Genomic DNA, 12910 nt, shown 5'->3' on the forward strand with positions numbered 1-12910 from the left:
TTTAACTTGAATAGAAGTTGGTTTATTATATGTAGTGTTAAATATTGCACTGCCTTGTATCTTGAGAACTGAATCAGCAGGTCCTGCAGTTGCACTTTTTTATTATTTATTATTTTCTAATAAAAGCTGTATGTATTTGCCATTATTCATTGTCAAAACGTTGAGGAATCCTGACCTGCTCTGTCCAGTATCAGATATTTATTTCACAGTCACACTGTGAAATTTTTTTGGCAAAAAAAAGTTACTGTATTGATTTCAAGTCATGGAATTGTATCGTATTGCTCTAGATGAGCCAAATATTGTCCTTGAATCGTATCGGAACCATGGCAATCGTATCGTTGTAAAAACTTATTGTTACACCCTTAGCTAATACACTACTCTGCTGTACAGTCAGTCTGGTTTGATGCTCACCTGTGCTGGTCAGCCATGACCATTGGCATAAGTGTGTACACGGCAGTCTCATTGTCTGTAGAGGGAAACACAGAAGAAAAATAAAACTATTAGATTTTAACTGAACACTTCCAAAGAGACAAACTGGATCCTCACCAGTTTGAATTAAGAACAAACAGATTCGCTGCCCTTCACTAAGCCCACAAACATCTTGAAAATAACTACAGCTACATCAGAATGTTGTTGGTTGATTACAGCTCAGCATTCAACACATACTCCTCTATGAAACTGATTGGTTAACTTGGCACTCTGGGCTTGAGTACCAAAATGTGCAACTAGATATTGGACTTCCTCACAAACAGACCCCAAGCAGTTCAGGTTGGTGGTCACACATCGTCCACTCTAGTGTTAAATATTGGAGTCCCCCAGGGCTGTGTGCTCAGCCCCCTCCCGTTTATGCTGTTCAAACCCCGACATGAAGAGAACTCTGTTGTAAATGATGACACTACGATCATCTGCCGGATCACACGCAATGATGAGACTTCAAGGACAGACGCAAATGTTTTTAAGCACTGGCCCGACGAGCCACATAGCCCCTTAATTTGGTGCATTTTTGGTGGCCCAAATCTAAACGTATGTAAAATCTATACGGGCACTCAGAGAGCGCAGACCTTTTACTGAATAAATGAGATGAACACATCATAGTGTAACTCAGTGGAACCTCCGTTAACATTAGCTGTTAGCTCTGTTATTTAACAAAGCAGGACCGTGCTGCCCACTGGGTGCTAACAGCTAACAACTAACGTTAAGGGATCTTCACCAATCAGCCATTCTCCGTCCATTGCGGCACTTTCAAAGTAAGTAGGTAAGTAAGTAAACCTTTATTTATATAGCACCTTTTAAAACACACCATTACAAAGTGCTTCACACACAAATGAAACATCAAACAATAATGAAAACAAGGAAAAATGACAATATGAAACACAGAAACAATGAGAAACAGATCAAACTAAAACAGACAAACACACATGTGGATGAGGCCTATGGAAAGGCTTGCCTATAGAGATGGGTTTTTAGAAGCTGCTTAAAACAGTCCAGAGATTCAGCAGCTCTGAAAGATCGGAGGGGGGGGGAGGGTTTGCAGTTTGAGCAGGGAATGGATAAAAGGACGAGATTAGAGGATCGAAGTGTTCCACAGGTCAAATATGGAACAAGGAGATCATAGATGTAAGTGGGGGCGAGGTCATGCAGTGCCTTATATGTAATTAGCAAGATCTTAAAGTTGATTCTGGATTTTACAGGAAGCCAATGGAGGGATGCCAGAACAGGGGTGATGTGAGACTAGGGGTGGGCGATATATCGAATATAGTCGATGTATCGCAGCTTGTCCCAATCGCGCGGTATATAAAATGACTATATCGCGAACATCGACTACAAATTGTTATGTAATGTTTTTAAGCCACCCTGCCGGCATGAGATTCGCTTTGAAACTTGCTTTGGCATTTCCTTCTCTCCCTCCGGCTCCTTCTCACAGACACACACGTCACAGACTCCGCCTCCACCAAGACCACTCTCCTGGGCGAGTGTGTGACGTGATCGGCCGGCGTGTTTTTGTTTATGGAGGGAAGCAGCGGAGAGAGAAAGCCCGGAGCCCGGAGAAAGCGAAAGAACTGAAGCAGCAAAGCGAGTACGATAGCGAGAACACGACCAAAGCAACCAGAACCAGCCCAGAGGCAAATGTCTCTGGATTCCTCGCTTTCCAAAGCAATCCCATATGACAAAAAAAGTGCGAAATGCAAAGAAATCACGACCGCTGTAAACTACATCACAAAGTTAGCGTAGTTGAAAAGCCCGGATTCAAAAGACTCATTAAGACACTTGATCCAAAATATGAACGTCCAGCTAACAGAACTAAAACTGTGAGCCTGAATAAGTGGACAAGACTGCAGTTTTGGCCACAGGCTGCACCTCGCGATTGGTGAGTCTTTCTACACTGCTGGGAAAATAATCATTGTTATTATCAGCAATGTTATAACAGCTTACTGGTAAACATAACAATAAGTTACTTTACATATATTTCACGTCATTAAAAACTGTGTGTGTGTGTGTGTGTGTGTGTGTGTGTGTGTTATGTATTTATCAAAATATATAAAGCATATATTGCCAGATAACTATTTGGTTAAAGTGAATACAGTTGGATACTGTTTTGTTAAATTTAACTTGTGATTTCCCCCTTCTTGCATGCCAGATTAAAATAGTTCAAATAGAAACCACTAATGAATATAAACAAGAAGGTCTTAATGCAGACATATGCTGCAGTGACTACAAGAATCATCATATTGGTGTGATTGTATGCATCAAAGGGTTAAATCGAGCATTTATGAAGTGCTTAGAGGATATTTGAAAATATCGCGATATATATCGAGTATCACGATGTTGCCTAAAAATATCGCGATATTATTTTTAGGCCATATCGCCCAGCCCTATGTGAGACCGATGGCTAGTTCTGGTTAATAACCTGGCCGCTGCATTTTGAACCACCTGAAGGCAATTTAAAGCAGTTTGACTGAGGCAGGTGTAGAGGGAATTACAATAGTCTAGACGGGAGAATATGAAAGTGTGAATTAATAGTTCAAGATCCGTGGAAGACAAGATGCATCTGATTTTTGCAACGTTTCTTAGCTGGAGAAAGCAGGTCTGGACAAGTTTAGTGACATGATGGTCAAAAGTCATATTCCGGGCAAAGATGATACCAAGATTCTTAGCTGTAGGACTGATATTGGATTGAAGTGGGCCAACAAACTGATGAACTGCAGTGGCAAAATTGTCTGGTCCTATTAAAAGAATGTCTGTTTTATCAGGGTTTACGTGGAGAAAGTTGGGAGACATCCAGTCAACCAAAGACTGGTTGCTGCTAAGCAGTCATGGAGGGAGGAAAGTTGATTGAGGTTATTGGTTTTGACTGAAAAATAGATCCGAGTGTCATCTGCATAACAATGATATGACACGTCAGGAAAGCTGCTGAACAAATGACCCAGAGGAAGCATGTACAACGAGAAGGGGATCGGTCTATGAACCGACCGCTGAGGGACTCCACACCGCAAAGCGGCTGATGAGGAGACAGGATTCTTAATGCAAACATGGAAATATCTGTTAGTTAAGTATGAATTAAATCAGTTTAAAGCTGTACCAGATATGCTCACCCAATTTTGCAACCTATCAAGTAATATAGTATGATCGATGGTATCAGAGGCAGCAGTTAAATCCAGTAGGATGAGTATGGAGTGTTCACCTTTGTCTGCATGCATTAAGATGTCATTGGTTACTCTGAGGAATGCTGTTTCTGTGTTATGTTTTTGGTGAAAGCCTGATTGGAATTTATCGAATATTTTGTGCCCCTCCACCACTTTCAGAAGTTGGTCCGTAACTATCTTTCTCTAGAATTTTTGATATAAATGGTAGTTTGGAGATTGGTCTGTAATTATCTAATTGAGTTGGGTCGAGAGAGGGTTTTTTAAGAAGCGGTTGAACACTGGCAATTTTGAAATAGTCAGGAACAGACCCGGATGTGAGAGAGTGGTTGATGATTGAGAGCAGGCTGGGGCCTAAAACAGGAAGGACGGAATTTAGAAATTTTGTGGGAACCTTATCACAGTGACTGGAGGAAATACATATGTGAGCTACAGTGTTTAAAAGAGTCAGCAACAGGAATAAATAGAAACAGGGCGCTTTCCTCACATTCAGTTCGGACACGGACACCGTAATCTCATTGAGACACGCAGTCTCATTCTCAAGAGAGACCTGATAAAACTTTGTGGCCACACCTGACATGGTTATCACACATCTCCACTCTGGTTAAAAAAGCTCAGAAACAGCTGTATTTCTTAAGGAAACATAAGCAGGAAAAATTCCCCTACCACGTTCTTGTTAACTTTTACAGCAACAGAAAGCATCCTAACAGATTGATAGATATATTTATAGAGCAAATGATTAGAATAATGAAAATGATTATTAGTTGCAACCAGGGAATGAAATTAGCACCTGCCACCTGCCCAATACAGGGTAAATGTTGGCTGTGGCAGGGAAAAAATTCACGTGACCTGCCACCATGGCAGATATGTTTTCCTTATATTAAGAAATATTATTTTTTAAAAGCAATTCCTAAATTAACAAGGCAAATGTGGACTTCCGGTTATGGCGGAGTGCTGAGTAGTCGTGGTTAGCCCTGCCCTGTTGCTAATCCTGAAATTAATACTTTCTAAGTAATCCAAATCTCTATCAAAAGTGTCACAATTTCACAATATAGGTGAACTACAAGCGAATGCGCCGAAAAAAGGAAATAAGGACAAACATAAGACAGCTGGAGGAGTTTGTAACGAAGAAAACGTGTCGGGATCTGACTTGGAAGAGGTAAGCGCTGCAGGCCTCCCAGAGACAGGTAACACCGACAGCACTAAAATCATGGAAAATCCCTCTTCTATGGACATCATGAAGGCTATACAGTCATTCAAACAAGATTTTCATACTGAAATGGACAGCGTACTAGCAGCAATTAAGGTCGTTCAGTCTGACATTAAAGAATGTAGCGGTCATATCGCCGAAGCGGAGCGCCGCATATCTGCAACTGAAGACGATGTTAACACGCTGCAAGGCATCATGGATAAACTTGAAAAGAAGGCAAAACTTCTCGCCACCAAAGTAGAAGACTTGGAGTGCAGGAGCCGGCACAACAACATCCGCATACTGGGCATACCCGAGAAAGAAGAAGGATCTAACCCCTGCTCCTACATAGAGAAATGGATCGCGGATAATCTGAACATTTTTCCTCCCGTTCTGGAGAGGGCTCACTGAATAACGAGCCAAAGGCCCAGCTCTGCTCCGAGAGTTTTTATTGTGAAATGCCTCAACTACAAAGACAGAGAGAATATCTTTAGAGCTGCGAGAACCAAGAAAGAGGTGCTGTACAAAAACAACAAAATAAGATTCCTCCCGGATCTGTCAGCAGAAGTTTACAAACAACAGAGACAATACGACGGCGTGAGGAAGAAGTTGCGGGACAGAGAAATCCTTAAACATCGGATAATTTTCTCCGCCAGGCTGCTGCCGACCAAAGGAGAGCACACACAGCTGTCTTTGACACACCAGCGGACGTGGACAGATACATTGGGGTGCTGGGAGAACAGATGCCTGGAGATTAAGAGGACACAACCTGCTCCGAAGTTACGGTCACTAATAAGTCTAATGCTAAAGCTTTGACATGACACACTCTTTTATAGATCTTATGCTTAGCTAACTGAAAGGACTTGTGATATACACTCACCGGCCACTTTATTAGGCACACCTGTTCAATTGCTTGTTAACACAAATAGCTAATCAGCCAATCACATGGCAGTAACTCAATGCATTTGGGCATCTAGACGTGGTGAAGACGACTTGCTGAAGTTCAAACCGAGCATCAGAATGGGGAAGAAAGGGGATTTAAGTGACTTTGAACGTGGCATGGTTGTTGGTGCCAGACGGGCTGGTCTGAGTATTTCAAAAACTGCTGATCTACTGGGATTTTCACGCACAACCATCTCTAGGGTTTACAGAGAATGGTCCAAAAAAGAGAAAATATCCAGTGAGCGGCAGTTGTGTGGACGGAAATGCCTTGTTGATGTCAGAGGTCAGAGGAGAATGGGCAGAGTGGTTTGAGATGATAGAAAGGCAACAGTAACTCAAATAACCACTCGTTACAACCAAGATACGCAGAATAGCATCTCTGAACGCACAACACGTCCAACCTTGAAGCAGATGGGCTACAGCAGCAGAAGACCACCCAGTACTAGCAAGGTGTACCTAATAAAGTGGCCGGTGAGTGTATATGTGTTATATGCCTCTCTCAAGGCATCTAGTTATAATCTAGATATCACGAGTACTGACATTTGAGACCTCACTCTAAATATGAGAATCTATATTTGAATCTACCTCACTCCAGGCATCTTGATATACATTATGTTGAATCCAGCTATTTCTATACACTCTGATAACTTACAGTTGAATCTACCTTACTCTAGTCGTCATGATAGTGTTTATTTTACAGTTGAGTCTGCCTTACTCTAGTTGTCATGATAGTTTTTATTTTACAGTTGAGTCTGCCTTACTCTAGTTGTCATGATAGTTTTTATTTTACAGTTGAGTCAGCCTTACTCTAGTCGTCATGATAGTTTTTATTTTACAGTTGAGTCAGCCTTACTCTAGTCGTCATGATAGTTTTTATTTTACAGTTGAGTCAGCCTTACTCTAGTCGTCATGATAGTGTTTATTTTACAGTTGAGTCTGCCTTACTCTAGTTGTCATGATAGTGTTTATTTTACAGTTGAGTCTGCCTTACTCTAGTCGTCATGATAGTGTTTATTTTACAGTTGAGTCAGCCTTACTCTAGTCATCATGATAGTTTTTATTTTACAGTTGAGTCAGCCTTACTCTAGTTGTCATGATAGTTTTTATTTTACAGTTGAGTCTGCCTTACTCTAGTAGTTACCAACTTTATTGCCTTTTCATCCCATATTCTACATTAGTTTCAGAAACATCAAGGAACAAACGATTTCTCCCAGCTCAATGAAGCTGTCCCACCTGGCTTTAATTACACCAGCAAACCCCGTGCTTCAGGGAGGGGGGGCGGTCTTGCTGTACTTTATCGTGACAGCATTAAAGTCTGTACAGTCACCGTCCCCCCTCATTCCACCTTTGAATGCTTAGCCATACAACTCACAGGCTCCACACCCATCATCATTATCACCATCTACAGACCACCAAAGCCCTCTGCCCTCTTTATCACTGAACTGTCAGCATTATTAACCTCTGTGTGTGCTCCAAAACTCAACACACCACTGCTCAAAACATCACCATTGATGGCTTCCCAGTACCGTTCTCCACCCATGTCAAGAGTCTTGGGGTCACCCTGGACAGCACACTCTCTTTTTCATCCCACATAAAAAACATCACCCGGACTGCCTTCTTCCACCTCCGCAACATCTCTAGACTCCGCCCATCCCTGTCCCACTCCAGCACTGAAATCCTGGTTCACTCATTTGTTACATCCCGGATTGACTATTGTAACGCTGTCCTCTCTGGCATTCCCATCAAATTACTCAACAGACTCCAAATCATTCAGAACTCTGCCGCCCGGATCATCACTCGCACCAAGTCCTCCGACCACATCACCCCCATCCTCATCCAGCTGCACTGGCTCCCTGTTAAATCCCGGATCGATTACAAAAACCTTCTGCTCACCTACAAAGCCCTCCATAACCTCGCCCCCACCTACCTCACAGACCTCCTCCAGGAGTACACTCCCTCCCGCTCCCTCCGCTCATCATCAGCCGGACTTCTGACCACCCCCACCTCACGCCTCAGCACCATGGGAGCCAGGGCATTCAGCTGCTCTGCTCCCAGGTTATGGAACTCACTCCCCCCACACATCCGGCAGTCTGACAATATCACATCATTCAAATCCCTCCTGAAAACCCACCTGTTTAAACTGGCCTACTCTCTCTAGAACTCATCATCACCCATCATATGTGTCTGTACAAATATGTTTCTGTCATGTCCTGTTGTTTTTAGATTATTTTATCTGTCAACGTTTTAACTGATTTTTGTAAGGTGTCCTTGGGTGTCCAGAAAGGCGCCACTAAATAAAAGGTATTATTAACTAATTAAAAAAGGGGGGATACACCACTATGTGTACAGTACTATCGTAACAATTAATGGCGAATATCTTAGTTGAATGTATTTCATGGAATTGTAGAGGCTTACATAAACTTATTAAAGTAAAACAGGTGATGAACAGGATAAAACAGCTAAAGGCCAAGATAGTGTTCTTGCAGGAAACGCACCTATTGGCTGATGAGACATCAAAGATATAACGGAGGTGGCCAGTACAGGTCCTTTCAGCTTCATACTCTACTAATTCTAGAGGTGTAATGACATTAATACACAAGTCTATTCATTACAGATTGAAGGGGTAACCAAAGATCCCAACGGAAGATTGTTAATCATAAAAGGTCGTCTTTGCTCTACACAACTTAATTTCATTAATGTATATGGACTAAATAATGATGATGTTAATTTTTACAATAATTTATTTCTGATAATTTCAACACTACCAGGCAAATACATTATCGCTGGGGACTTTAACTGTGTCCTAGATCCAAGAAAAGATAGATCTTTCGGAATAGATAATACTCACACAAGATCTAGGAAAACATTACATCATTTTATAAAAGAACTGAACTTAATAGATATGTGGAGACACCTGAACCCTTCAAAGAAGGAATTTTCATGTTATTCCATTACTTACAAAACTTATTATAGGTTAGATTACTTTTTGGTGTCAGCAGAACTCCTCTCTAACATTAGAGGCTGCCATTACAACAGCATAGTAATCTCGGATCATGCAGCTGTATCCATGGTCTACGTGGAGCCAAAATTGATACGTCAATCCCCTAAATGGAGATTCCAAATAAAATGGATGCAGAACTCAAGGTTTCTACAGATTTTAGGAGAACAAATTGATACTTACTTTGAGTTTAACACATCCCAAACTTCTGCCACAATTAGGTGGGAAGCCTTCAAGGCATTTATTAGAGGTCAAATTATAAGTTATACGAGCAGAAGAACGAGAGAAACACAGAAAAAAATGAGAGATTTGGAATCCCAAATTAAAGTGCTTGAGAATAAAAGTTTTCAGGAAGGGCAGGATAAACATGACATTGCTAAGCAGTTATTACTACTTAGAACTCAGTACAATGAGTTAACATCTGATAAGGCTGCCGCTAATTTAATGAGGCTCAAACAAACCTATTACGACCAAGGTGAAAAGCCTGGTAGACTCCTTGCGTGGCGCATCAAACAACAGCAAACAGAGAGGACAATTACTAATATTGAGGATGCAAGCGGGAGTATCATAGTTGATCAATTGGAAATTAATACAGCATTTAAAAATTTCTATGAAAACCTTTACAGATCTGAATATACTGTTAGCTCTGATACCCAGACTGAATTCCTAGACAAACTTAATATTCCTAAAATTTCTGAGGACAGTAAGAAAACTTTGGATAAACAACTAGCTGAGTTATCAGAAGCCATTAGTGCATTAAAGGCTGGAAAGACAGCAGGGCCGGATGGCCTCCCAATTGACTTGTATAAACATTTTAAAGAAAAATTGATAACTCCTCTCTACGAGATGTACTTGGAATCTTACATTAATAGTTATCTAATCTATCTCAATGAGAAACCGGGTAAAGCAAATACTAAATGTGAGAATATGCGTCCTATAAATCTAATAAATACGGATACAAAAATCTTCAGTAAAATCCTGGCAAAGAGGCTAGAAGGTGTACTTTAAGGAATTGTCGGGGATGACCAAAACGGGTTCATAAAGGGAAGACGGGTTTCATAATGTAAGACGTATTATTAATATCTTATATAACCAAAAGGGAGAAAAGGATACAGCTCTTCTCTCACTAGATGTAGAGAAAGCTTTTGATAGGGTTGAGTGGCCCTATCTTTTTGATGTTATTGCCAGGTTTGGATTTGGAAACACCTTTTGTAATTGGATTAAATTACTACATCTCAACCCTATAGCTGAAGTACTAACTAATGAAGTGGTGTTTGACTCCTTCAATACCGCAAGAGGCTGCCCTCAAGGTTCACCCTTGTCCCCGCTTCTATTTATTTCTCTTTCTCTTTATTTTCTAGCTATTGAACCATTAGCAATAGCAATTAGAGCTAACAGGCAGATACAGGGGATCCAATTTGGTAACAGGGATCATAGAATATCTCTCTTTGCGGATGATGTCATTCTGTTCCTAAAACAACTAAACACCTCCATACCGGCACTGATAGATCTGATCGACCTGTTCAGTAAAATATCCGGATATAAATTGAACGCTTCAAGATCCTCACTTATGTTGCTTAATGAAAATGAGAGACAAGATCCTGACCGACATATATCTATCTTTAAGTTTTCAACCAGTTTTACTTATTTGGGCATCAAAATAGTACCTCAAGTAGAAAATATAGCCTTAATAAATTACGACCGTATAATGGATTCAACATTCATATCTATAGAAAGATGGATGCCTCTGCCTATTTCTCTGATAGGGGGAATAAACACATTAAAGATGAGCATATTACCTAAATTCACATATTTATTTCAAAATATCCCTTTGGCACCACCGGAAGGAATGTTTGCAAAAATTACTTCACTCATTACAAAATTTATTTGGAATAAGAAGTGTCCTAGAGTTCGCTTGTCTCTGTTGTATCTTCCATTTGATACAGGGGGTTGAAGTGCCCCAATCTTTATTGGTATTATCTGGCTGCACAGCTGAGAACTATGATGTTCTATTTCTCTATTGCAGATACTCCATCATGGATGGATATAGAGGTGTGTGCCGTTCAGATACCATTAAATCTGTATCTGTACTCAGCCACTCCAAAACATCTAAGAGCTCAAACTACCCACCCCATAGTGCTTAATATGATTAATGTCTGGTACGAGGTAAAGAAATATATGAATATAGCTAACTCCTTGTCACAATATAGTCCCATTTGGGGCAATGTTTCGTTCAAACCAGGCAGGCTGGATGCTGGATTCCAGTTATGGTCAAAGAAAGGGTTAAGTAAAATATCTGACCTTTATAAAGAAGAGGTTCTAATGACCTTTGAGGAAATCTCTCTAGTACATAACATCCCAAAGAAGCATTTCTTTAAATATTTGCAATTGAGAAGTTTTATTTCCTCTATGCAGATCCAGTCATTAGTAATTCCTGCACTTTCATCCTTAGAAGAAATTATTACCAAAAATTGCAATAGTAATGGTTTATTTCATTAGTATACAACTGGCTTGCATCTGGCTCCAAGGAGACCTCAATATCCAAACTTGACGCATTGAGGGTGGATTTAAAGGAGGACATCTCAGATAATAATTGGAACATAGTGTGCAAGGAGGCTCAGACACAAACAGCTAACACTAATTTGAAGCTACTTCAATACAACTGGTTGATGCGGACTTATATAACCCCTGTCAAATTGAATAAATATAACAGTAATATACCTGACACTTGCTTTAAATGTAATGAGGCTCAAGGAACACTTAAACATTGCATTTGGGAGTGTGACAAAATTAAGAAATTCCGGAGGGAGGTGATGGATAAAATCATGATCATTTTGTCTGTAAACATTCTACTAGACCCCAAAATGATATTGCTACATTTGTACCCATCAGATCTCAATCTGAGAACCAAAGAATGTAAATTTATTGATTTTGCTATATTGCAGGCAAAACGAATGATTGCTTTTAATTGGAAGAAATCCGACGCACCTACATTGGGCGCTTGCATTAAAAATATGGCACAATGTATGTCAATGGAGAGGATAACATATACCTTGAAAAACAAAATGGGTGTTTATGAGGAAATATGGAAATCATTTAATGATTTCATAAAAAATACTGATATTGGTGAGCTTATACAGGAGGAATAATTAAGATAGGATACGTAAAAATTCACAATAGTGGTAGTCCCTCAGAAGGGAATGAACTCATGTTTTTGAAAATCTTTTTATTTTATTTATTATTTATTTTCTATATATTTATTTTCTGTTAATGTGTATCTTCATTTCGTTAGAGGTGAGGTGATACTGTGAAGCTGTATATTGATTTTGGCCCTGTGAGAAAGAGAAAAGTTAAGAGAGAACGGGTGGGTGGGTGGGGTATGTTATATTTGTTAAAGTAAATCCTGTATTGAATATATTGCATAATAATGCTGATGTTTTATATAACAAAAAAAACAATAAAGACATTGTTCAAAAAAACTAAAAAACAAGGCAAATGTGAGCATGGCTCTCATATCCTCGCTCACTGCTTGACCCCCACTAAAGTAGGGCCAAAGGTTTTGCCCTTTTGGACCTAATGGCATTAGTCTATTCATAGTTTTCATGTGACGTCACAGCCCTATGGGAACGCCCACCTGGAGGGCAAAACAAAGCTGCTCTCCACTCTCCGCCAGCGACAGCTCAGCTTTTACAACACTGTTGGTTGTTCTTCAATTTGATGCACAAACCGAAGAGAAGACGAGACTGGACTGTGTTTCTACATCACCTTCTCGGAACCAAAACCCAGAGCAGAGGATTGTGAATTTGTGCAATTAAATTAGACGTGCCACCGTCCCTGACGAGAGCGGACTACACCGACACTGACTGCAACTGAACACCCATACAACCAACGACTACGACAGAGCTAGCCGTCTCTCCCATCTCCATGGTCAAACCAGCTCAAACCTGAAACTCGTCCTAGAAGTCTGAAAACTGTCCATATTACAAATATATCTCCTCCTGTTTTATCTATTAATACCCCACAGATGAAACTGGCCCTTCTAAATGTCAGATCTCTAAATAACAAAACCTTTCTAGTTAACGATCTGGTCAAAGAAAACAACTTAGATTGCATCTGTCTAACAGAAACTTGGCTAAACGA

General features: G+C 40.3%; 1 protein-coding gene and 1 long non-coding RNA gene across 3 annotated transcripts in view; one reads left to right on the plus strand and one right to left on the minus strand.

Moving 5' to 3' along the window:
* LOC141779815 (uncharacterized) overlaps positions 1-12910 on the plus strand; it is a 648874-nt gene that overhangs the window by 220488 nt on the left and 415476 nt on the right. The gene's annotated exons all lie outside the window — the stretch shown is intronic.
* Positions 1-12910, minus strand: part of hace1 (HECT domain and ankyrin repeat containing E3 ubiquitin protein ligase 1) — a 90185-nt gene that overhangs the window by 66856 nt on the left and 10419 nt on the right. For both annotated transcript variants that reach the window (XM_074654837.1, XM_074654836.1), the window contains exon 2: positions 412-466. In XM_074654837.1, the coding sequence (XP_074510938.1) occupies positions 412-466 (55 nt within the window). The remainder of the gene's footprint in view (positions 1-411; positions 467-12910) is intronic.

Source organism: Sebastes fasciatus, chromosome 12 (assembly GCF_043250625.1).
Source record: "Sebastes fasciatus isolate fSebFas1 chromosome 12, fSebFas1.pri, whole genome shotgun sequence".
NCBI classification, from domain to species: domain Eukaryota; kingdom Metazoa; phylum Chordata; class Actinopteri; order Perciformes; family Sebastidae; genus Sebastes; species Sebastes fasciatus.